This window comes from Peromyscus leucopus, chromosome X (genome assembly GCF_004664715.2).
Source record: "Peromyscus leucopus breed LL Stock chromosome X, UCI_PerLeu_2.1, whole genome shotgun sequence".
In the NCBI taxonomy this organism is placed as follows: domain Eukaryota; kingdom Metazoa; phylum Chordata; class Mammalia; order Rodentia; family Cricetidae; genus Peromyscus; species Peromyscus leucopus.
The window spans coordinates 137,608,059-137,630,409 of record NC_051083.1 but is presented as its reverse complement, the minus strand read 5'-3'; the positions used below and the strand labels follow the sequence as shown (position 1 = coordinate 137,630,409).

The window sequence follows — 22,351 nt, the reverse complement described above, 5'->3', positions numbered from 1 at the left end:
TGCAAATAGATCCATATCTATCACCATGCACAAAACCCAAATCCAAGTAGATCAAAGACCTCAACATAAATCCAGTTACATTGAACTTGATAGAAGTGAAAGTAGAGAGTAGCCTTGAACCCATTGGCACTGGAGACCACTTCCTAAATATATCATCAGTAGCATAGACACTGAGAGCAACAATTAATCAATGGGACCTCCTGAAACTTAGAAGCTTCTGTAAGGCATAGTACACTGTCAATAAGACAAAACAACAGCCTACAAAATGGGAAAAGATTTTCACCAATCCCACATCTGGCAGAGGGCTGATCTCCAAAATATATAAAGAAATCAAGAAACATAAAACATAGATATAAAAATAGCAAATAATCCAATTTAAAAATGGGCTATAGATCTAAATATAAAATTCTCAACAGAAGAATCTAAAATGGATGAAAGACATTTAAGGAATTGCTCAGCATCCTTAGTCATCAGGGAAATACAAATCAAAAAGACTCTGAGATACCATCTTACACCTGTCAGAATGGCTATGATCAAAAACACTGAAGACAGCTTATGTTGGAGAGGATGTGGAACAAGGGGAACACTCCTCCACTGTTGGTGGGAGTGCAAACTTGTACAGCCACTTTGGAAATCAATATGGAAGTTTCTCAGAAAATTAGGAATCGATCTATCTCAAGACTTAATGATACCACTCTTGGGCATATACCCAAGGGATGCTCAATCATACCATAAGGACACTTGCTCAACTATGTTCATAGCAGCATTGTTCGTAATAGCCAGAACCTGGAAACAACCTAGATGGCCCTCAACCGAAGAATGGATAAAGAAAATATGGTACATATACACAATGGAGTATTACTCAGCTGTAAAAAAAAAATGCCATCATGAAATTTACAGGCAAATGGATGAAACTAGAAAAAATTATCCTGAGTGAGGAAACCCAGACTCAGAAAGACAAAGATGGTATGAACTCACTCATAAGTGGATACTAGATGTAAAGCAAAGGATATTCAGACTACAACCCACAGCTCCAGAGAAGCTAGGTAACAAGGAGGACCCTAAAAGGGATGTACAGATTGCCTCGGGAAGGAGAAACAGAGGAGATCCCAACGAGCAAACTGGGGATGGGGGCGCAATAGAGGGTAAGAAATGGGGGATGAGAACATGAGGGAAGGGGATGGTTGAGCTGGGGGAGAGACAGAGTGGGAGAGCAATGAAAGAGATACCTTGATAGAGGGAGACATTATGGGATGAGGGAGAAACCTGATGCTAGGGAAATTCTCAAAAATCCACAAGGATGACCCCAGCCTAGACTACTTACTAGCCACAATGGTGAGGGTGCCTAAACTGGCACATCCTGGTAATAAGATTGGTGAATACCCTGTCATCATAGAGCCTTCATCCAGTAACTGATGGAAGCAGATACAGAGATCCATAACCTTTCATCAGGCTGAGCTCCAGCAGTCCAGTGGAAGAGAAGGAGGAAGGATTATATGAGCAAAGGGGGTGTGTGTGTCAAGATCATGATGGGGAAATCTACAGAGAAAACTGAACCAAGCTCAAAGAAACTTACGAACTTTAGAATGACAGCTGTGGAACCTGCATGGGACTGGACTAGACCCTCTGCATACAGGAGACAATTGTGTAGCTGCATCAGTCTGAGGAGTCCCTGGCAGTAGGATCAGTATCTATCCTTGGTGCATGAGCTAGCTTTCTGGATTCCATTACCTATGGTTGGATACCTTGCTTACCCCTGATATAGCGGGGAGGGGCTTGGTCCTGCCTCACCTGAATGTACCAGGCTTAACTGTCCCCCATGGGAGAACTTACCCTGTTGGAGGAGGGAATAAAGGGAGGGGAAAGACACAGGGGAGAAGCGGGAGGAGGGATGTGAGAAGGATCTGTGGTTTGTATGTAAAATGAATTTTAAAAAAACTTTTCAGGACCTGAAAATGGAAATAGAAGCAATAAAGAAAACACAAATTGGAAATTCTGAAAGTGAAAAATCTAGGTAAGCAAATAGGAACTACAGAGACAAGTTTCACCATCAGAATACAAGAGATAGAAGAAAGAATCTCAGGCATTGAAGATACAATAGAAGGAATAAATATATGAGTCAAAGAAAATATTAAATCTAAAAAAATTCCTAGCACAAAACATTCAGGAAATCTGGGACAATATAAAAAGACAAAACCTAAGAATAATAGGAATAGAGGAAGGAGAAGAATCCAAATTCAAAAGGATTTTTCTTTTCAACAAAATCTTAGAAGAAAAATTTTCTAATCTTAAGGAGATGCCTATAAAGATACAAGAAGCATACAGAACACCAAATAGATTAGACCAGAGAAGAAAGTCCCCTCACCACACAATAATCAAACCACTAAACATGCAGAAGAAAGAAAGAATACTAAAAGCTGTAAGGGAAAGGCCAAGTAACATATAAAGGCAGACTGAGAATTACACCTGACTTCTTAATGAAGACTTTAAAAGCCAGAAGGGCCCGGACAGATGTGTTTCACACTCTAAGAGACCACAGATGCCAACCCAGTTTACTATACTCAGCAAAACTTTCAGTCACCATAGATGGAGAAAACAAGATATTCCAACGTAAAGTCAAATTTAAGCAATATCAATCTACAAATCCAGCCCTACTGAAGGTAATAAAAAGAAAACTACAACGCAAGAAGGTTAACTATCCCACGAAAACATGGGAAATAAATAATCTCACACCAGCAAAACAAAAAGAAGGGAAACACACACACACACACACACACACACACACACACACATCATCATCATCATCATCACCACCACCACCACCACCACCACCACCACCACCACCACCATCACCACGAACAACAACAACAATGAAGTAATAGGAGTTAACAATCAATTGTGATATTTTATTTGTGCATTAACAAATAAAACTTATCTGGGGATTAGAGGGCAGAGCCAGCCACTAGATTAAACGCCGAGGCAAGACAGTGATCATACCCTTAATGCTATTACTTGGGAGGCGGAGATCCATCTGGATCTCTGTGAGTTCAAGGTTACACTGGGAACAGAGCCAGGCATGGTGGGACACACCTTTAATCCCAGCACTTGAGATCTCATCTTTGCTTGGGAAGCACACATGCCTTTAATACCAGGAAATGTCATGGCTGAGTGGAGAATGGCATATAAGGTGTGAGGAGACAGGAACTAAGGAGCAGTTCAACTGAGACCCTCAGGGGTGAGGACTCAGAGGCTTTCAGTCTGAGTATTCGTGGAAACAGGATCGGCTGAGGAGTTGGCAAGGTGAGGTTGGCTGTGGCTTGTTCTGCTTCTCTGATCTTTCAGCTTTCACTCCAACACCTGGCTCTAAGTTTTCTATTAATAAGACCGTTCAGGAATTCGTGTTACAATCAATGGTCATTGATATGCCTCAATATGAATGAACTCAATTCCCCAATAAAAAGGTACAAGCTAATAGAATAGATACAAAAAACAGGATCTATCCTTATGCTGCGTACAATAAACACACCTCAACATCAAAGAAGGATATTACCTCAGAGTAAAGGGATGGAAAAAGATTTTTCCAAGCAAATGGACCTAAGAAGCAAGCTGGTGTAGCCATTCTAATATCTAACAAAGTAGACTTCAAACCAAAATTAATCAAAAGAGACAGGGAAGGACAGTTCATACTCAACAAAGGAAAATCCACCAAAACGATGTTTCAATTCTTAAAATCTATTCCCCAAATGCAAGGGCACACACATATGTAAAAGAAACATTACTAAAGTTTAAAGCATACATCAGCCTTCACACATTGGCAGTTGGAGACTTCAATACCCCACTCTAACCAATGAACAGGTTATCCAGACATAAACTAAACAGAGAAACACTGGAGCTAACAAACATTATAAACCAAATGGACCTAACAGGTATCTATAGAATATTTCACCCAAACATGGAAGAATATACATTCTTCTCAGCACCTCACAGAACTTACTCCAAAATTGACCGCATACTTGACCACAAAGCAAGTCTCAACAGATACAAGAAAATTGGAATAACCCCCTGCATCCTATCAGACCACCACAGGTTAAAGCTAGATTTCAACAACAACAGAAACAAAAGAAAGCTTACAAACTCATATAAACTGAACAACTCTCTACTGAATAAAAACTGTGTCAAGACAGAAATAAAGAAATAAAAGACTTTCTAGAATTCAATGAAAATAAATACATAACATATCCAAACTTATGGGACACAATGAAAGCAGTGCTAAGAGGAAAGTTCATAGCACTAAGTGCCTTCATAAAATAATTGGAGAGATTTAATACTAGCAACTTAACAACACACCTGAAAGCTTTAGAATGAAAAGAAGTAAGCACACCAAAGAGGAGTAGATGGCAGGAAATGTCAAAGTCAGGGCTGAAATCAAGAAATAGAAACAAAGAGAACAATACAAAGAATCAATGAAACAAAGTTGGTTCTTTGAGAAAATCAACAAGATAAACAAACCCTTATCCAAGCTAACTGAAAGACACAGAGAATATCTAAATTAACAAAATCAGAAATTTAAAAGGGGATTATAATAACAGACACCAAGGAAATCCAAAGAATCATTAGGTAATACTTAAAAAAACCGTACTCCACAAAATTGGAAAATCTAAAAGAAATGGATAATTTTCTCAATAGAAACCAAAGTTTAATCAATATCAGATAAGCAATTTAAAAAGACCTATAATCCCTAAGGAAATAGAAGCAGTCTTTAAAAGTTTCCCAACTAAAAAAATACCAAGATCAAACTGTTTTAGCACAGATTTCCACCAGACTTTCAAAGAACTAAAACCAATACCCCTCAAATTATTCCACAAAATAGAAACAGAAGCAACATTGCCAAATTTATTTTAAGCAGCCACAGTCACCCTGATACCCAGCCACACAAAGATTCAATAAAGAAAGAGAATTACAGACCATTTTTTTCTTATGAAAGTAGAAAGAAAAATACTCAATAAAACACTGGCAAGCAGAATCCAAGAAGACATCAAAAAGATCATCCACCATGACCAAGTAGTTTTCATCCCAAAGAAGCAAGGATGGTTCAATATATGAAAATCAGTTGATGTAATTCATCACTTTAAAAACTTGAAAAAATACATAATCATCTCATTAGATGCTGAAAAAGCCTTTAACAAAATCCAACACCCCTTCATGATAAAAGTCTTGTCGAGATCAGGGATACAAGTTGTACACTGTGAAGATGTATTTTTGCCAAGTGCCTTCTTATTGGTTTAATAAGTAGCTGAATGTCCAATAGCTAAGCAGTAAGAGGTTAGGTGGGACTTCAGGGCAGAGAGAAAAGAAAAGGAGATGAATCTAGGTGGGGGAGAGATGCTAGAGGAGATGGAGAGAAAGAAGGACATGCAGGAGAAGAGGTAAAAGCTATGAGCCATATGGCAGCACATAGATTAATAGAAATGGGTTGATTTAAGTTATAAGAGCTAGTTAGAAATAAGCCTAAACTCAGACTGAGCTTTCATAATTAATAATAAGTCTCTATGTCATGGTTTGGGGGCTGATAGTCCGAGAAAGTCTGCTACAAACATACCTAAACTACTTTGAGATTCCATCTTACACCTGTCAGAATGGCTAAGATCAATAAATCAAGTGACAGCTCATGCTGGTGAGGATGTGGAGCAAGGGAACACCCCTCCATTGCTGGTGGGAGTGCAAACTTATACAGCCACTATGAAAATAAATCTACCTCAAGATCCAGCTGCACCATTGTTGGACATACACCCAAAGGATGCTCCACCCTACCACAAGGACGCTTGTTCAACTATGTTCATTGCAGCTCTATTCATAATAGCCAGAAACTGGAAACAACCTAGATGTCCCTCTACTGAAGAATGGATAATGAAAATGTGGTACATTTACACAATGGAATATACCCAGCAGTTAGAAAATGCCATCATGAAATTTGCAGGCAAATGGGTTGAACTAGAAAAAATCATCCTGAGTGAGGTAACCCAGACCCAGAAAGACAAACATGGTATGTACTCACTTATAAATGGATTTTAGCTGCTAAGTAAATGATAATCAAGGTACAGTCCACAGACAGAGAGAGGCTAAGTAACAATGAGGTCTCTGGGAGTGGAGGGTGAAACACATAGATCTTTCTAGAAATGGGAAAGAGAATAGATTTTGCAGGTGGACTGGGGGAGAGTGGGGATAGGAATTGGAGGGATCAAGTGTGAAAGAATGGAGGGAGAGAGTACTTGGAGAGATGACTGGGATTGGAGGGCATTTGAGGGATGATGTGGAAACCTAGTGCAATGGAAACTCCCTGGAATCTACAAGGATGATCCTACTAATGGAGAATACAGAGCCTGAACTCTCTATCTTCTGTAACCAGACAAGGCTTCCAGTGGAGGATCTGGGACACCAACTTATCCACAAAACCTTCAGCCTGCAATTGTCCTGCCTGAAAAATATGCTGGGGCAATGGTAGCAGAGAACTTGTGGGAGTAACCAACCAATTATTGGTCTAATTTGAGGCCCATAGCATGAAAGGGAGCCCATGCTCCCTGGATGACCAGGCACCAGAAAGTGGATAGCCCAGAGACCTAGGGTAGAACCAAACATGACTGTCCAAAAAAAAAAAATCAATGAAATGATTCCTAATGATGTTCTGCTGCACTCACAGATCAGTGCCTAGTCCAGTCATCATCAGAAAGCCTGCTCTCTGAAGTTGAAGGGAATGGATGTAGAGACACACAGCCAAACTTTTAGGTGGAGAGAGAGCACATGTTGGAGGTCTCCATTAGGTCCCACCTGCTGTGGGATATTCTGTATGTGCTGTGGGAGCCCATTCTTGGGTTCCTCGTGGCTTTACCCAGCAGGTCCGCATAGAGGATGATTAGGACCACGGGCCTGAGTGCAGGTGTCTGAGATGGTCTGCACTTGGCTGTGCTGGGGGATGGTCTGTATGTCAAGTTGCTCTGATTGGTCAATGAATAAAATCTGATTGGCCGTGGCTAGGCACGAAGTATAGGCGGGACTAACAGAGAGAAGAAATAAAAGAACAGGAAGGCAGAAGGAGTCACTGCCTGTCAGCTGCCCGCCACGGCAAGCAGCATGTGAAAATGCCAGCAAGCCATGAGTCACATGGCAGGTATAGATTTATGGAAATGGATTAATTTAAGATATAAGAACAGTTAGCAAGAAGCCTGCCACAGCCATAAAGTTTGAAGCAATATAAGTCTCTGTGTTTACTTGGTTGGGTCTGAGCGGCTGTGGGACTGGCGAGTGACAAAGATTTGTCCTGACTGTGGGCAAGGCAGGGAAACTTGAGTGAGACCCACCCCTTGGAGCTCGGGAACCACATGGAAGAGGGGAAAGAGGAATTTTGGGAGCCAGAGGAGTAGAGGACACAGAGAGAGCATGGCCAGTAGAATCAACTAACCCAGGGCTCATGGAATTCACAGAGACTGAAGCAGCAATCACAGAGCCTGCATGGGTCTTCTATGTCCTCTGCATATGTGTTATGGTTATTGATTTGGTGTTTGAGGAGGACTCCTGACAGTGGGAATGGGTCTGATGTGTATGACTTCTTTGCCTGCTCTTGGGACTCTTTTCCTCCTACTGTATTGCTTCATCCAGCCTTGATGTGAGAGTTTGTTACGGTTTGTTAGGTAGTGTTCAGTTGATGTCCCTGGGAGGGCTGCTCTTTTCTGGGCGTAGATGATGGGGGTGGGGGGTTGGATCTAGGGAAGAGTTGAAGTGTGGGAAACTGGGAGTAGTGGAGGCAGGGGAAGCTGCAGTTGGGATGTATTGCATAAGAGAAGAATAATTTAAATTTTTTAAAAGAAATACTATTTTAGAAATAACAGCAAATATAGAGTTTTTCTCTGTTTTGTTCAATGTTAAATTTTAGGTATTTGGCATACAGTCCATGCTTAACTAATATTTGCTGAATAAATGTAGATGTAGCTTTAATTAGCCATTTCCATTAAAAATGGAAAGTGAAGACTTCCTCTCATAGAAGATAAATTCCCCACCGATGTCCTATATTGTATAGATAAAATTGGCTCATTGAAAGAAAAGATATTTGGGAGTAAAGATAAATGATACAAACTGCTGAGCTGGCTGGAAGATTTAGCAAAGAACTGGTTACAGTGGTTTAGATATGGCTCAAGGACAATTCCCAAAGAATAAATTCAAAACTTTTCAGTATTTGAACATGTTGGTTGGAAACATTTTTGGTTTGATTTGGTTTGGACAGTTCACTGCCAGCTGTAAATCCAACGGAACAATGCCATCTAAGCTTAATAGACACAATTGTCAGAAGGTGCTTAGAAATCCAAAAAGTTAAAAGCAGCAAGTGCTTTGCTTGCAATGAGTGAGAGTGACACTATAAGACCTCCTTCATTAGACATGTGGTCACTCAAACCATGGAGACATTGTGGTGACTGGTAAAATTCACTTGGGCAAACACCATGGCAGAGCCAGCCATCAGATCCCCATGTTTGTACCCTGGAACTGTGACAGGCAATGTGGACCAGATATATGATATCTGAACTATTTTAGCAAAAGATAAAAAAAAGTGTGTCTGACTGCAGACTGAGCAGATCCTTTGTAAAATTAAATGCAAGAAGTAGTAGCTGAAAGAATTTTCCTCCTCAGAAAAGTAACATCTGAAGGGATCTCTCAAGTGGTGACCAGCTTAACTTCCATCCACTCTGAGCAAAACCTGTTAGAAGTACAATCTAGTCACAAAGGAAGACTTTAACAGCTCTCCATGGAAACTAGAAGTTAACAGTTTGAACTAGTACTTTGTTTTTCAGAGGTCTCTGTCAAGAACACTGACCAAGGAGCACAGGGTGGAGCTAACCTCACTCTCACATTCCGCTCCACTCTCCCATCTAGCCCAGAATTTCATTCCATTCCAGGGTTTCCAGAATACCTGAGACAGCCAGTTGACTGGGGAGTAGTTCAGCCAGCTGAAGGCCTTGACAGAAGATTTTCTGTACTGGCTGGGAGCCAAGGGCCAGGGGGGCTGATAAGGAAGCTCTTACAGTAAACAGGGCTCCTTTGCATAGAAATGACTGAGGATCTGCATGAGCTTCTGCCAATAAAACCCTCATCTGCTTCTTGCGAATCTTCACAGCATGTACTCCACTTTTCTAACACAAGTATCCTAGGGACCAGCAATGAGGTAAGAAGAGATGGGTAGCCTAGTGGGAGATGGGGTCCTCCACTTGGGTATTCTTCCTGGCAGATGTCTCCTTAGAATTCACGTTGCACATACTGGTCAGTTTGTGTGTAGTGCAACAATGGTTGAGGTTGTAGTTTTCAGGAAAGGTTCTCCTTGCTGCCCTCAGGACCTCCACAGAACAAGGAATGCCAATGTGAATAAAAACCAGGGCAGTAAAGTCAAGTCTATAGACATCAAGCCATGATTCTAGCCTTTGTTTCACTTTTCTCAGGAACTAGTAGGCTTGGGTCGTGTCTCTCTTTTGTCTTTGTCTGTACTAACATAAACATTCTTATTTAATCTTTGTCTCCCGGCTAATGGGATCATCTGGCTGCTCATTAAGGAAGCCTGGTATTATTTCAAACAACAGTGGTTCTCACTGTGAACCTTTAGGGTAAGGATGCCTGAAGGGATGTCTGTGAATGTTCTACGTAACCAAATTTTCCCAGAAACTTGTCAGCTTTCTTTGCTGGAGATGATACAGATGCCTCTACTTCACAAGTTCCATTCCCCATCAGGATCTGTATTAACTTCTGCCCTGGCTTCTAGATGTATAACTGTAGCTAAATCTCATTAAAGATTAGTTGAAAAGTTAGACATAGTAGCACAGGCCTGTGATGCCTTCACTCAGGAAGGCTGATGCAGGAGGGTCATGACTTGACCCCTTGGAAGACAGTCTAGGCTATATAGTGAGTTCCAGACTACTATGGGTAACTTAGTAAGACTGTCTCAAAAAAGAAAAATTGAAAATCGACTAGATTTCGAGTTTTATATATGTGTAAAGATAGGTGATAGATTCATATGTAGATGCACGTGTGCGTGCATATGTGTGTGTGTGTGTGTGTGTGTGTGTGTGTGTGTGTGTGTGTGTGTGTAATAATACTAGGAAGAAGACCATCAGAGGAGAAAGAAGTCTTCCTGGAGGAAGGGAAAAAAAGAAAAGAGCAATAGGATATGTGCGACATAAAAGCAGAAGAGTAGCTACTGGAGGGAAGAAGGAGACCAGCAGGAGTGAGGCAGGATGATGGGGGAGTAAAGTGAAGGAAATTTCAACAAAAACAAAATGTGTATGAAAAGACCATAATGAAACCCATTACTTTGTATGTTAATTTTAAAAGAACACTTTAAGAATGTGATGGACAAGCAGGCAGATAGAAGGGTTATTGAGGTAGCTGTGGCTTGTTCTGCTTCTCTGATCTTCCAGCATTCACCCCAATACCTGGCTTCAGATTTGTTTTTATTAATAAGAACTTTTAAGATTCATGCTATAGGTTATTGATATAGCTTAGTGGTACAAAACTTGACTAACATGTGAGAGGCCTTGAGTTCAATCCTGAAACAGCCCACCACATGAAAGTAAAACAGTATTGCAAAAATAATGCCTTCCAAAAGAATATTATAAAATGGTGCTAAACTGATTCTTAAAGACACAAAGGATATAAGGGTGATTATCCCCATCTCCATCAAAACTACTCAGCCCCAGTTTCTGGGGAGGGAAAAAGCCTGAGCTCATTTGATTCTTACTGTTATGGGACAGTCACTAACATTCTACCCCTTTGCAGTTGTAAAAAAATAACCATCTCTGTCCACTCAAAAAGCATGGTCTAACTATTATACCAGGAGACACTATGTGTGTGTACATGTAACTTCTAGATAAATCAAAATATACACAGATCATTTTATGACAAAAGAGACTGATGATGACTAATACAATGGACATGCAAATACAAAAAAATCACTTTAAATACAATATGCCACTGACCTGAGAAAGATATGGAATGTCTTTCTGCTCAATTCCAAATTCCTGAATTCACAAAAAGAGGGGAAAGCATACATATAACTGTAGGGAGTATTAATAAAAAATTAACAGATATGCTATTGTGTATACATAAAAGAGAAAGTACCTCAAGAATATATCTTTCTGGATTAAAAAAATGACCAGGCAAACATATGTCATATACATTTGAGCACAAAATTATACTTAACCTAAGGATAGATTCTAAAAGAAAAGGCCTGCCTGTATTGAGTCTTTGATACTTGGGGAAGAGCTAAATTGCATATTAGCTAACATGCAAATGTGTTATTTCAAGTAGAAGTCAGCCACTATTCATACTGTTGTTCTCCTTATTGATAATTTATGTTTATTGTCTTTGATTTTTAGACGTTTTCCTGTCAGTTATCTAGGATTGATTCACCTTGTTTGGCTTGGATTACTCTGAGCATGAGGGAAAACACAGGCTTACCTTTGCTATTATTTCTTTCTCTCACTCACCACAGACCTGTTTTGTCTATTGCCCAGTGCCTGGAAAGATTTATATCATATATATTTTGATGAAGTTTTGAAATTACTTCTGATAGTAGAATAAAGGTAATACTAAACTAATACAGAAAGCAACAGAAAATCCTTGGATATAAATGAATTTCTAACCTCTGCAACCTTTAGGAATTCTGTCAGTTTGGCTGTTCTTCCAAGAAATTTGATGTAAATATCCAAACTTTCCTTGCATTGGTTCTTCCTCATGTTAAAATAATTGTCTAAAAATAGAAATAATAGATAACATGAGAGAAAAGTGAGAACTGCATTAATTTATTTTAATGTATATTGTACTGGTATTTTATTATTTTAAAATACATAGCCTTCAACAATCTCCTATTTTGGATCTACAACAAATATAAATCTAAATATAGAAATAAAAGAAAAAATGCTTTACAAATAAATTATACTTGACCAAGATTTCTTTTAAAAATAATTTAACTTTAAAAAAAGAAGTTTTAACTTGCCTAAAAGATTAAGGATCCCTTCATTATAAGCTGAAAAAAGACGAAGAGAATCTTTAAAGAGTAGTATAAAAGCAGACTGTATGATCCCATTAGTTAGTTGGTCAGGATTTGCCTAAAAAAAGAAAGAATTATTTAATTACCACAACAGTTTAAGATGATTCTTCCTCCTGGATACAGTTAACTATTCCACTTATTAATTTTCTTAAAACTCTTACATTAAAATTAAGAAGAGCATCAAATTGGGTTTGAATGACTGGAAGTGTGTTTAGAAGTTCATTGGTATTCATACTTCTCATCACACCATGTGTCCTACAAAAGATAAAGGAATATCATAAATATCAGCAATTAAGAGTTTGAGAAGCACTATGACATGTATTTTAAAATAGAGATGTGTTGTTTTGTGAAAATTTCAAAGTCAACTACACGTGTTCAGTGTTTACTTACAAATTAATGATATTTACTGACCCTCTCTTGATTTTTGTGATGTCAGATGAGATCATTCTGTATGCGAGCGACTTTTCATTCAGGTACCTGCTATATCGTCTGATGAATGTTGACATAGTATAGCCTAAAAATGAGGTATGTTATTTCCAAATCAATGATATTATTTGCAATATGTTAACAAATGTGACAACTTCAGTCCACTTCACCTGTATACTTCAATAGCTTTGAAGTATAAAACCTAGACATTATTTCACTAATCTGACAATTCTCAAATATTCTGTTAGATTATTTTTTTACTTTTTTAAATCCTTGATATCACCATTTATATGTGTTGATAGTGACATTATTGAACAGAAGAAATGATTGAATCGTATGAGCTTCTTTCATGTGTTCAATAAATCTATTGTAAATTCTTATAATTTTTTTACTGTCCCAGTCTGCTCCTACCACCTCTCCTCAACTTTCATGCCCTCAGCAAATAATCCTACCCCATACTTCACAGAGAAACCAGGAAAAGACCTTAGTAGAAGTCAACTTCTAGCTTCTCAGCCTTCAAATGTACCTTGATTTATTTATTCATCCGATTTATTAATTCACTGAACAGTTAGTCGTTGAGTACCTACTACAAGTCAGGTATTGTTCTAGGTGCTGGAAGTTCAAAAATTTCAGCTCTTATGCACTTCTGATGTAAACTGACAAAAGGTAATGATCCCAAAACAAAACAAAACAAAATTAAATGACACAGCTAGTGAGAAGTGGACTAAAGAAAACTCAAACAGGGAAGTAGCATAAAGAAAAGGATGTGGGACAATTTTGGTAGATTGGATATAAGGCTTCATTGAGCAAAGTCAATTAATAAGCTAGTAAGTACTCAAATTTGTGTTAATGAATTAAGGGATTATTTACCTCCAAAAAATTCTCACCACATCACATCCTTAATAATTTAGAAGCATTTTCTTAACAAGGAATAGTTTTCAGATCTTTTCCTTCTCTGTTGAGTAGAAATATTTCCATCAAAGACTCTTCTTGCTGGGCGTGGTGGTGCTCACCTTTAATCCCAGAACCCAGGAGGCAGAGGCAGACAGATCTCTGTGAGTTCAAGGCCAGCCTGGTCTACAGAGTGAGTTTCAGAACAGCCAGGGCTGTTACACAGAGAAACCTTGTCTCAGAAAAACAAAAACAAAACCAACCAACCAACCAAACAAACAAACAAAGACTCATCTCACCTTCTATGACACTTTTATCCAGGAAGTTGTGTAAAGTAAACAAAGAACTTCGAGAGGCAAGATGTTGAATAAAACGCTGTCAAACATAATGTACCAAATTTAGTTTTTGTATCCAGATGAAGTTCATTAATGATTTTAATTAAATGTTTTACCCTCAAGACTTTCTGTCTAACCACCTCTCTCTTTTGGTTTTTTGATTCATTCTAAATTGCAGAACAATACAAAAATAATGATATATCTGTGTACCTCACTAACTAGAAATACCAGCTGTTTTTTTTTTTTTTTGTATCCACCTCAAGGTTAATTTTATAAGAGACCAACTGAATGTGGTGATGCACACCTTTAATTCTAGCATTCAAGAGGTCCTAATTTAAAGGTGCAGGTGGATCTCTATGAGTTAAAGGCCAGCCTGTTTACATAGTGAGTTCCAGGCCAGCCAAGGGCTTCATAATGAAGACTCTGTCTCAACCCTCCCCTCAGAAGAAGAATGGAACACTACAGTTAAATTGCCCTTTGACCCATCCTCAAAATCTGTTTCTTTTTCCTCCTAGATACAAATATAGTATCATAATTTTAAACAGTCTTTGCAATCTATTTTCTTAGAATTTCATATGCATGTCTTCCATGGACAAACATTATGCATATTTTAAAAATTTACCTAAATAGGGTCTGTAAGACAGCTCAGTGGGTAAAGGAATTTGGCATCAATCCTGATGACCTGAATTTGATTCTTTGAACCCACATGGTGAAAAGAGAACCAATTCCCAAAAGCTGTCTTCTCACATCCATCTGTGCACTGTTTGTATGATACATACTATAATATATATATAATATGTAAATATATATATAAAACATTTGTCTAAATGGTATTGTTCATTAAATATCATTCTAAAATTTGTTTTTAGGCAAGCAAGATGGCTCTGTGGGTAAAGGCACTTATTGCCAAGCCTGATCGTGCACACACACAACATATAATAAATGTAAAAAAATTAAAATTGTTTTCTATATTAGAATTATTTTTGAAATCCAGCATTCTTAGTAAACATCACATTTGATTTAATACTAAATATGTTGTAATGTGCTCATTATATTGCCTTTTTCTATAATTATATGTTCTTATGATTAGCTATCAAAATACTATAAAAACAGCCACCTACATTTTAATTAGCTTTAAATTTAATGCTGAATATTTCATCTTTGAGGAAATTTTATATATGTGGCAAGATAAGGATGTCATTCTATTTTTAAGTATTCACTTGGGTTGGTAGACTTTATTTAAAATTGACCCCTCCATATTTTCTTCACATTTTTAGTGCTACTAATCTCTTTTGTAAGTATGGTTCTTGTTCTGAGATATCGATTATGATACATATGTATGTTTTACTTTAGAGATACTATCCTGTGTAGTTACCTTACTTTATACTAAATATCAAATTACAACCAATTTCTAAATATTAATTTTAATCCAAGACTTACTGAAATTAAAGGTTTATGAATTTGAAGTAGAAAAAATAATTTAATGTTATGAACTATTTCAGCTGTTCTGTGAAGTTAAAATATGTATATGGAAAGAAATAGGCATGTGAGTATATAATACCATCAGGTGTCCAGTCTTTCTCAAAAAGTAAAGTAGTTATGCAGTAATACATTTGTGGGAAGGGGGTCCCAGTCTAAATAATCTGAAGAGGGCTGGAGAGATGGCTAAGTAGCTAAGCACACTGACTGCTCCTGCAGAGGACTCAGGTTCAATTCCCAGCACCTACATGGTGGTTTACAACCATCTGTGACTCCAGTTCCAGGGAATCCAACACCCTCTTCTAGCTTCTGTGGGCGCTATATGCATGTGGTACAGTGTGGTGATATTCCCCAATATATCATGCACCCTAATAAATTTATCTGAGGTCAGAACAGAATAGCCACTAGATATAGAGGTCAAAAAAATGGTGGCACACACGCCTTTAATCCTATCACTTGTGAAGCAGAGATCCATTTGGATCTCTGTGAGTTCAAAGCCACACTGGAAACAGCCAGGCATGGTAACAAGAGCCTTTAATCCCATGAAGTGATAGCAGAAAGGTATATAAGGTGTGAGGACCAGGAACTAGAGCCTGGTTAAGCTTTTAGGCTTCTAGCAGCAGTTCAGCTGAGATCCATTTGGATGAGGACACAGAGGCTTCCAGTCTGAGGAAACAAGATCAGCTGAGGAACTAGTGAGGCGAGGTAGCTGTGGCTTGTTCTGCTTCTCTGATCTTCCAGCTTTAACCCAGTTCCTGGCTCTGGGTTTGATTTTCTTAATAAGACTCTTTAAGATTCATGCTACAGTACATAGACATACATTCAGGGCAAACACTTACACATAAAGAAAGAAAACTGGATAATCTGAAGAGTAATCTAAATATTCAATGTCCACTCTATTATGTACCTTATTACCAGTGGTTATTTTAGCAGTGGATAAGTGGTATATTTCCAATAATACTGATTTCAAAGGTACAATCATAATTGAAAGAAAAAATGTGATTAACTTATTTTACCTTCCACTAATAGAAGTAAAAGGTAGTGAGACCTTTTACAAAAACATTTTGCAATTGTCTGTTTATGGTTCTTTGTAATAGAAGGAAAGAAACACTGCACATGAATGACACTAACCTCATTTCCATTAACCATAAGGTGATGTATGGTGACCAGGGCTTTGAAGACCACCACCCAGCTGCTGCTCCTAGCTTTTGCAGAAAGGACATTAGCCAGATGTTCAACACTCATATTTGTTTGGTTTATGTACTGTAGTAGACCTAATCAGAGATGGTGAAAGCATTAAAATACAGGTTGAGAAATAATTTTCAATTCACTTCATATTGCTAACCTTTTTATTTTACTATTTGATGCACTCATATTCATTTTCTCTGTTTCTCTGTCTCTGTCTCTGTCTCTGTCTCTCTCTCTCTCTCTCTCTGTGTGTGTGTGTGTGTGTGTGTGTGTCTGTGTCTGTGTCTGTCTGTCTGTCTGTCTCTGTTTCTGTCTCTATATCTATCTATCTCTTATTTGGAGTGGGTTAATATATATTTCCCTAGAATTCATTATCTGGCCTGCCCATAGTAATATATAAATACATGTATATTTTTGTTAATGTCATTACAAGCAAAAATAGGAAATGAGATCCTTCTAAGAAGCTAGAGGTTTTTGTGTTTTGTTTTGTTATTGAGACAGCATCTCATGTATATTATAGACTAGTTTCAAATTCACTATGTACCTAATAATTCACTCCTGATCCTTCTGCCTCTACCTCTGAGTTCTTGAATTACAACTGTACTCCACCATGCCAGATTTATGCCAGTTATATGCTAGGGATATGATGCTGAGAATCAAACCTGGGGTTTCATAACACTAGAAAAACATTCTACCAACTGAGATACATCCTCAGTCAGAAGTTGACATTCTAATTCTATCATCTTATGTCACTAGTCTAAGTTATTTAAATACTTTTTAGTACTCTAGAATTTGGTATTCAAACGGTTATTGGTGCTGGGCCTTCTGGCACATGTCCGTGATCCTAATACTAGAGAGGCCGAGGAAGGAGAAATGGAACAAGTTGGAGGATAGACGGGGCTACAAACAAGATTCTGCCTCAAAATACTAAAACCCAAGCCCAAAACAAAACAGAAACAAACCCTCAAGTGGATCTTCTCTGCTTAGTGGAAGGTATGAGCAGTGATCTGGGACTTTCCCACATACGGTGTTGAGGGGCTGGGGAAAAGAGGGAAAGGGTCTCTGGTAGAGGTGGCAGCCTCCTACTCACTGGCCAGATGCTTTGGCTCTGGTTCCATGGGCTCATCGGTGGTCGCCCCAAGGGCAGCCTTGGACACAGATGATCCCATGTTCAAGTTGGAGTCTCCGAAAGACTGTTACCACAAGAATGACTGCACAACAGAGATGGCTGTGGTGTCTGTTCCCTCTTCTTCCCGACCAGCGGGGACCAGCACCCTGGGCAAAGGACCAGCAGTCCCTGCAGGTGACTGTTACTAGATGACGGTTCCTTTGTGTCACATGACAGTTCCAGCATTATGAGGTAGATTTTGAACTTGTAGAGCACCATATTTAAACTTGTAAAGCACAGGGATTCTGGAAGAATGCCAGGAAAGATGGCTACTAGGCCTGAAAGGGTAGCATGGGGATATTTGTTTGAGCTCCTAGGACAGGCTCTGGACTTGTAGCTAGCATCTCAGCAGAAGTGGAGAGTTAATGGCAAAGTAAACAGACAGAATTTAACTGCTGCTAACAATAATTTTTCCTCTGTATGCTCAAATCTAGTTACTCCCACCCAGAATATGTTGCATATCTAATAACTCTCTTTTAAATCTTTCATTACTCTTCGCGTTGTGGTTATATTTTTCCATTAAACCTTTGAAGATATTCACAGTAATTATAATAACTGCTTTAAAAATGTCTGTGGGGCTGGCGAGATGGCTCAGCCATTCAGAGCACTGATTGCTCTTCCAGAGGACCTGTGCTCAATTCCCAGTCATGGTGGCTCTCAACTGTAAAGTACCAGGGGATCCATTATGAATTTCTGGGCTTCATTGGGCACAACGGTGCATGATGCACAGACATACATTTAGGCAAACACACACATAAAATAAAGATAAATAAAATCTCAAAAAAATTAAATGTTTATTTGCTAATTCTATCATCTTTGATATTTTTGTATGTTTTGATTAATGTAATTTTTTCCTTATGTATAATCACATTTTTCTGCTTCTTCCTATACCTACTAGTTTTGATTTTGATGGCAAATAATGCTAATTTTGCTTTTTAGAAGCAAAATGTGCTGTTTTGGACAGTTCATAGGTGTGGAATCATAAAATATATGGCCCTTTGTGACCAGCATTTTCACTGAGAAAAATATATTTAAAGCACTCAGGAAGCAGAGGCAGGCAGATCTTTGTGAGTTTGAGGACAGCCTGGTCTCCAAAGCGAGTTCCAGGACAGGCACCAAAACTACACAGAGAAACCCTATCTGGAAAAACAACAACGAAAAGATCATTTACGTTGTGGCAGGTAGAACTTCATTTAAATTTTTTATTATTTAATATTTTTAATATTTAATTTAATATTCTGCTTCCTGCATAGATCGTAAAATTTGTGTTTCATTCATCTATTAATGGGCATTTGGTCTGTTTTGCCTTTGAACTCTTGATTAATGTGCACGTATTTGTTTGACTACTCACTTTCAGTCTTTTTGTCTATTTTAATTTATTTTAAATTTAATTCATTTATATTTTTGAGGTGCTGGGGATACAATCCAGGGCCTTGCACATAGTAGACAATTGTTCTACTGTTAAGGTACCCTAACTCCCAGAATATGAGTTGATTTTTGTCTCTTTATTCATAAGTTATAAGATGCCTATATATTATGGATTCATGGCCCCTGAGATATATAATTTTCATTTCCTTTTTTGATTGCTTTTTCACTTTCTTGATAGTGATTATTAAAATAAGAGTTTATTTGATAAAATCCAATTTATCCATTTTCCTTGTTACTTATGCTTTTAGTGCTGTATTCTTTGCCTAATTCAATGTTATGAACATAATTCTTATTTTTGCAGGAGTTTTACAGTTTTAACGCATACATATGTAAGTCTATGTCTATGATACATCTAAAATTTTACATTTATTTATTATGTACACAGACATACACATGCATACCATGGTGTACTTGTGGAGCTCAAAAGATAATTTATAGGAGCCTTATATATGTCATATATATATTCTACAGCCAAAGCAGTGCCTAAGTAATTTTTTATTTTACCATAAATGGATGCAGTTTTATTTTCAGATTAATCATTATTAGTATATAGACATACTGCTGATTTTTGTGTCTTAGTTTTAATCCTGTTCTTTATGGTTTTATTTAATGTAGTGTGTGTGTGTGTGTGTGTGTGTGTGTGTGTGTGCAGGTGCAAAAGTGCTGTAGTATCTATGTGGAGCTCAGAAGAAAACTTTTGGAAGCCAGTTTTCTTTTTCTGTCATGTTTTTTCCTAGGCTTTAACTTGAGGTATCAGGCTTGGTTGGTGGCAGGCACCTTTATTCATTCAATCATGCTTCTGGCTTGTGCAACTTTAAGAGCTCATTTATTAACTCTAATAGTTTGGTGTGGTAGAACACAGCTATAATCCCAGCACTCAAGAAGCAAAGGCAGGAGGATGATGAGTTTGAGGACAACCTGGGCTACAAACTGAGTTATAGGCCAGCCTAGGCTATGTATCAAGACATAATTAATATATAAACAAAGAACATGGTTTTGCACCTTTTCCAATTCTTAGAAGTTCTTATTTATCTTTCTCTTCCTCAATTTCCATGGTTAGAATCTCCAATATAATGTTGGTAGAAGTGGAAGGAATAGATGGCTTTGTCTTGATACTGATTTTATGCAGAAAGCATTCAGCTTTTTTTTTTTTTATAATCACAGACTATGTTGTTAGTTGTGGGTTATTCATATATAACTTTTGTCTGGTTGAGGAAGTTCCTTCTCTGTCTAGTATGTCTAATGTTTTCTTTATAATAATGTGTTGCCTTTGGTTAAATACACTTATATCATGTGACTTTTTTTCCTGGAGAAATGTGAGTAAATATCTACTCACTTCAGATAGAAATGACTCAAAGGCAGATACATCACCAAAACCTCACTGTAGCATGGATGGTGGCTCATGAAACCTAGAACTCACTGCACAACTTGAAGCCAGCTCAAAAGGTTGGAGAGGGTCTCTTTTGGGCACATCAATTTGTCGAAGAGTATTTCTCATCAGTCCTTACTGCTTATATATGCTTGAGTTCAGAGGGGCCTGGTGAATCTGATCAGTTTAGAGACTTCCTGAAAGTACTGAGTTACTTACTTCATGTGTCTTAATGTCTTTCCCTGCAGGATTAAATGTCTCACCTCACCTTAGAACATCCTAAGTTTTAAGCTTCCCTCCAAGGTAAAAGATTTTATCTCAAAGGAAATTGCTATACATCATTTTATCCTGCATGTCTTGAATTAATCCTGTAATTTTGTTCTTTTTCCCTCCTCCTTGTCATTATTATCGTCTTTTTTTTCTTGACAATTTTACTCTGCAGCCCAGACTTGCCTGAAACTAGTGTTAAACTACTTGCTTCAGCATCCTAAATACTAGGATTGTAGATGTGAGCCACCACACCTGGCTCTGCACACACACAAACACACACACACACACACACACACACACACACACACACACACACACAATTATTTGTTGAACTAGCTACACACGCTTAGGAAAAGTCTACTTTGATCATGTGGTACAATTATTTTTGTACTCTGACAAGTTAGGTTTGCTAGTAGTTTGTTAAACATTTTTGCATCTATATTCATGAAGAATATTGGCATTTGGCTTTTTGATTTTGAAGTCAGAGTACTGATGAGTTGAGTAGTTTTGAGGATTGTTTATATTCCTGATTTGGAAGAGTTTGTGAAAGATTGATATTAATTCAAATATTTGGAAAAATTTAACAATTAAACTGTGTGGTCCTGGGCTTTCTGTGGTGTGTGGGAAATTTTTCAATTGCCAAATTGATCTGTTTACTTCCTGCAGGTCTTATTTAGATTTTTCATTTCTTGTTGGATAAGTTTCAGTGTTTAGTGTTTTTCTAAAGATTTATTTCATTTGTTATCTAATTTAGTAGAATACAGAGATCCATAGTTTGCTTTAATAATCCTTTCCATTTTTTGCAAGCTTGACAGTTTACCATTTCATTCTCAATTTTAGGAATTTGAACCTTTTCTTTAAATGGTCAGAATGACTTTAAAATTGTTGGTTTTGTGGGTGTTTTAAGAGAATGGACTTTAGTTTGGTTTTTTTTTTATTGATTTTCCCTATTTTTTCTATGTCATTTATTATCACTCTAACCCTTATTATAACCTTTCCTCTTCTCACACTGAGTTTAATTTGATCTTTATTTTCCAATTCCTTAAGATAGAAACTTAGATGGTTGATTTCAAATCATCTCTTTTTAAATTACACTTTTAGAACTATAAAATTTCCCCTGAGACATCACTTATGCTGCATTTCATAAGTTAATTATAGAATAGTGTGTTCATTTTAATTTATCTCAAAATATTTTGCTACTTTCCCTTATGATTTTTCTTTGACCCAATAGGTATTAAGAATGTTTATAATTTTCATAAATTTGTGAACTTCTAAATGTCCTTAATTATTTCTTTTTCAGTTGTAGTTAGAGAACATACATTTTATTATTTCAATTGATTGAGGCTTCTCATATGGTCTAACATATGATCTAACCTGAACAGTGCTCCATAACATTTGAGAAGAATGTGTATTTTGCTGTTGGATCATCTTACAAGTTATCTGTTAGGTTAAATTATTCCATTTCCTGACTGATTTTCTACCTGGTCATATGTACTATAGAAAGCAGAATTTTGAAGTTCAGAAGTAGTTATTTTTTTAACTGTCCCCTTCTCCTTTAATTGAGTCAAGATTTTTTGCTTCATGAACTTTGGGTTCTGTGATTAGGCATTTATATTGCTTACATCCTCCTGACAAACTAGCTAGTTTAACTTTATGCAATGCTCTCATTTTCTCTACTTTTAAAAAATATACATTGTGTAAAACATTAGTTTGGC

General features: G+C 37.5%; 1 protein-coding gene across 1 annotated transcript in view; it reads right to left on the bottom strand.

Moving 5' to 3' along the window:
* The window catches only part of LOC114706248 (phosphatidylinositol-binding clathrin assembly protein-like), a 42,507-nt gene extending 24,485 nt beyond the window's left edge, over positions 1 to 18,022 (bottom strand). The window contains exons 1-8 of the mRNA XM_028888605.2: positions 17,492 to 18,022; positions 16,345 to 16,487; positions 13,699 to 13,774; positions 12,494 to 12,596; positions 12,244 to 12,337; positions 12,029 to 12,140; positions 11,676 to 11,782; positions 11,010 to 11,051 (exon numbers count right to left, since the gene is read on the bottom strand). Of these exons, the coding sequence (XP_028744438.1) occupies positions 11,010 to 11,051; positions 11,676 to 11,782; positions 12,029 to 12,140; positions 12,244 to 12,337; positions 12,494 to 12,596; positions 13,699 to 13,774; positions 16,345 to 16,487; positions 17,492 to 17,570 (756 nt within the window). The 5' untranslated portion in view covers positions 17,571 to 18,022. The remainder of the gene's footprint in view (positions 1 to 11,009; positions 11,052 to 11,675; positions 11,783 to 12,028; positions 12,141 to 12,243; positions 12,338 to 12,493; positions 12,597 to 13,698; positions 13,775 to 16,344; positions 16,488 to 17,491) is intronic.
* Positions 18,023 to 22,351: the final 4,329 nt, after the last annotated feature.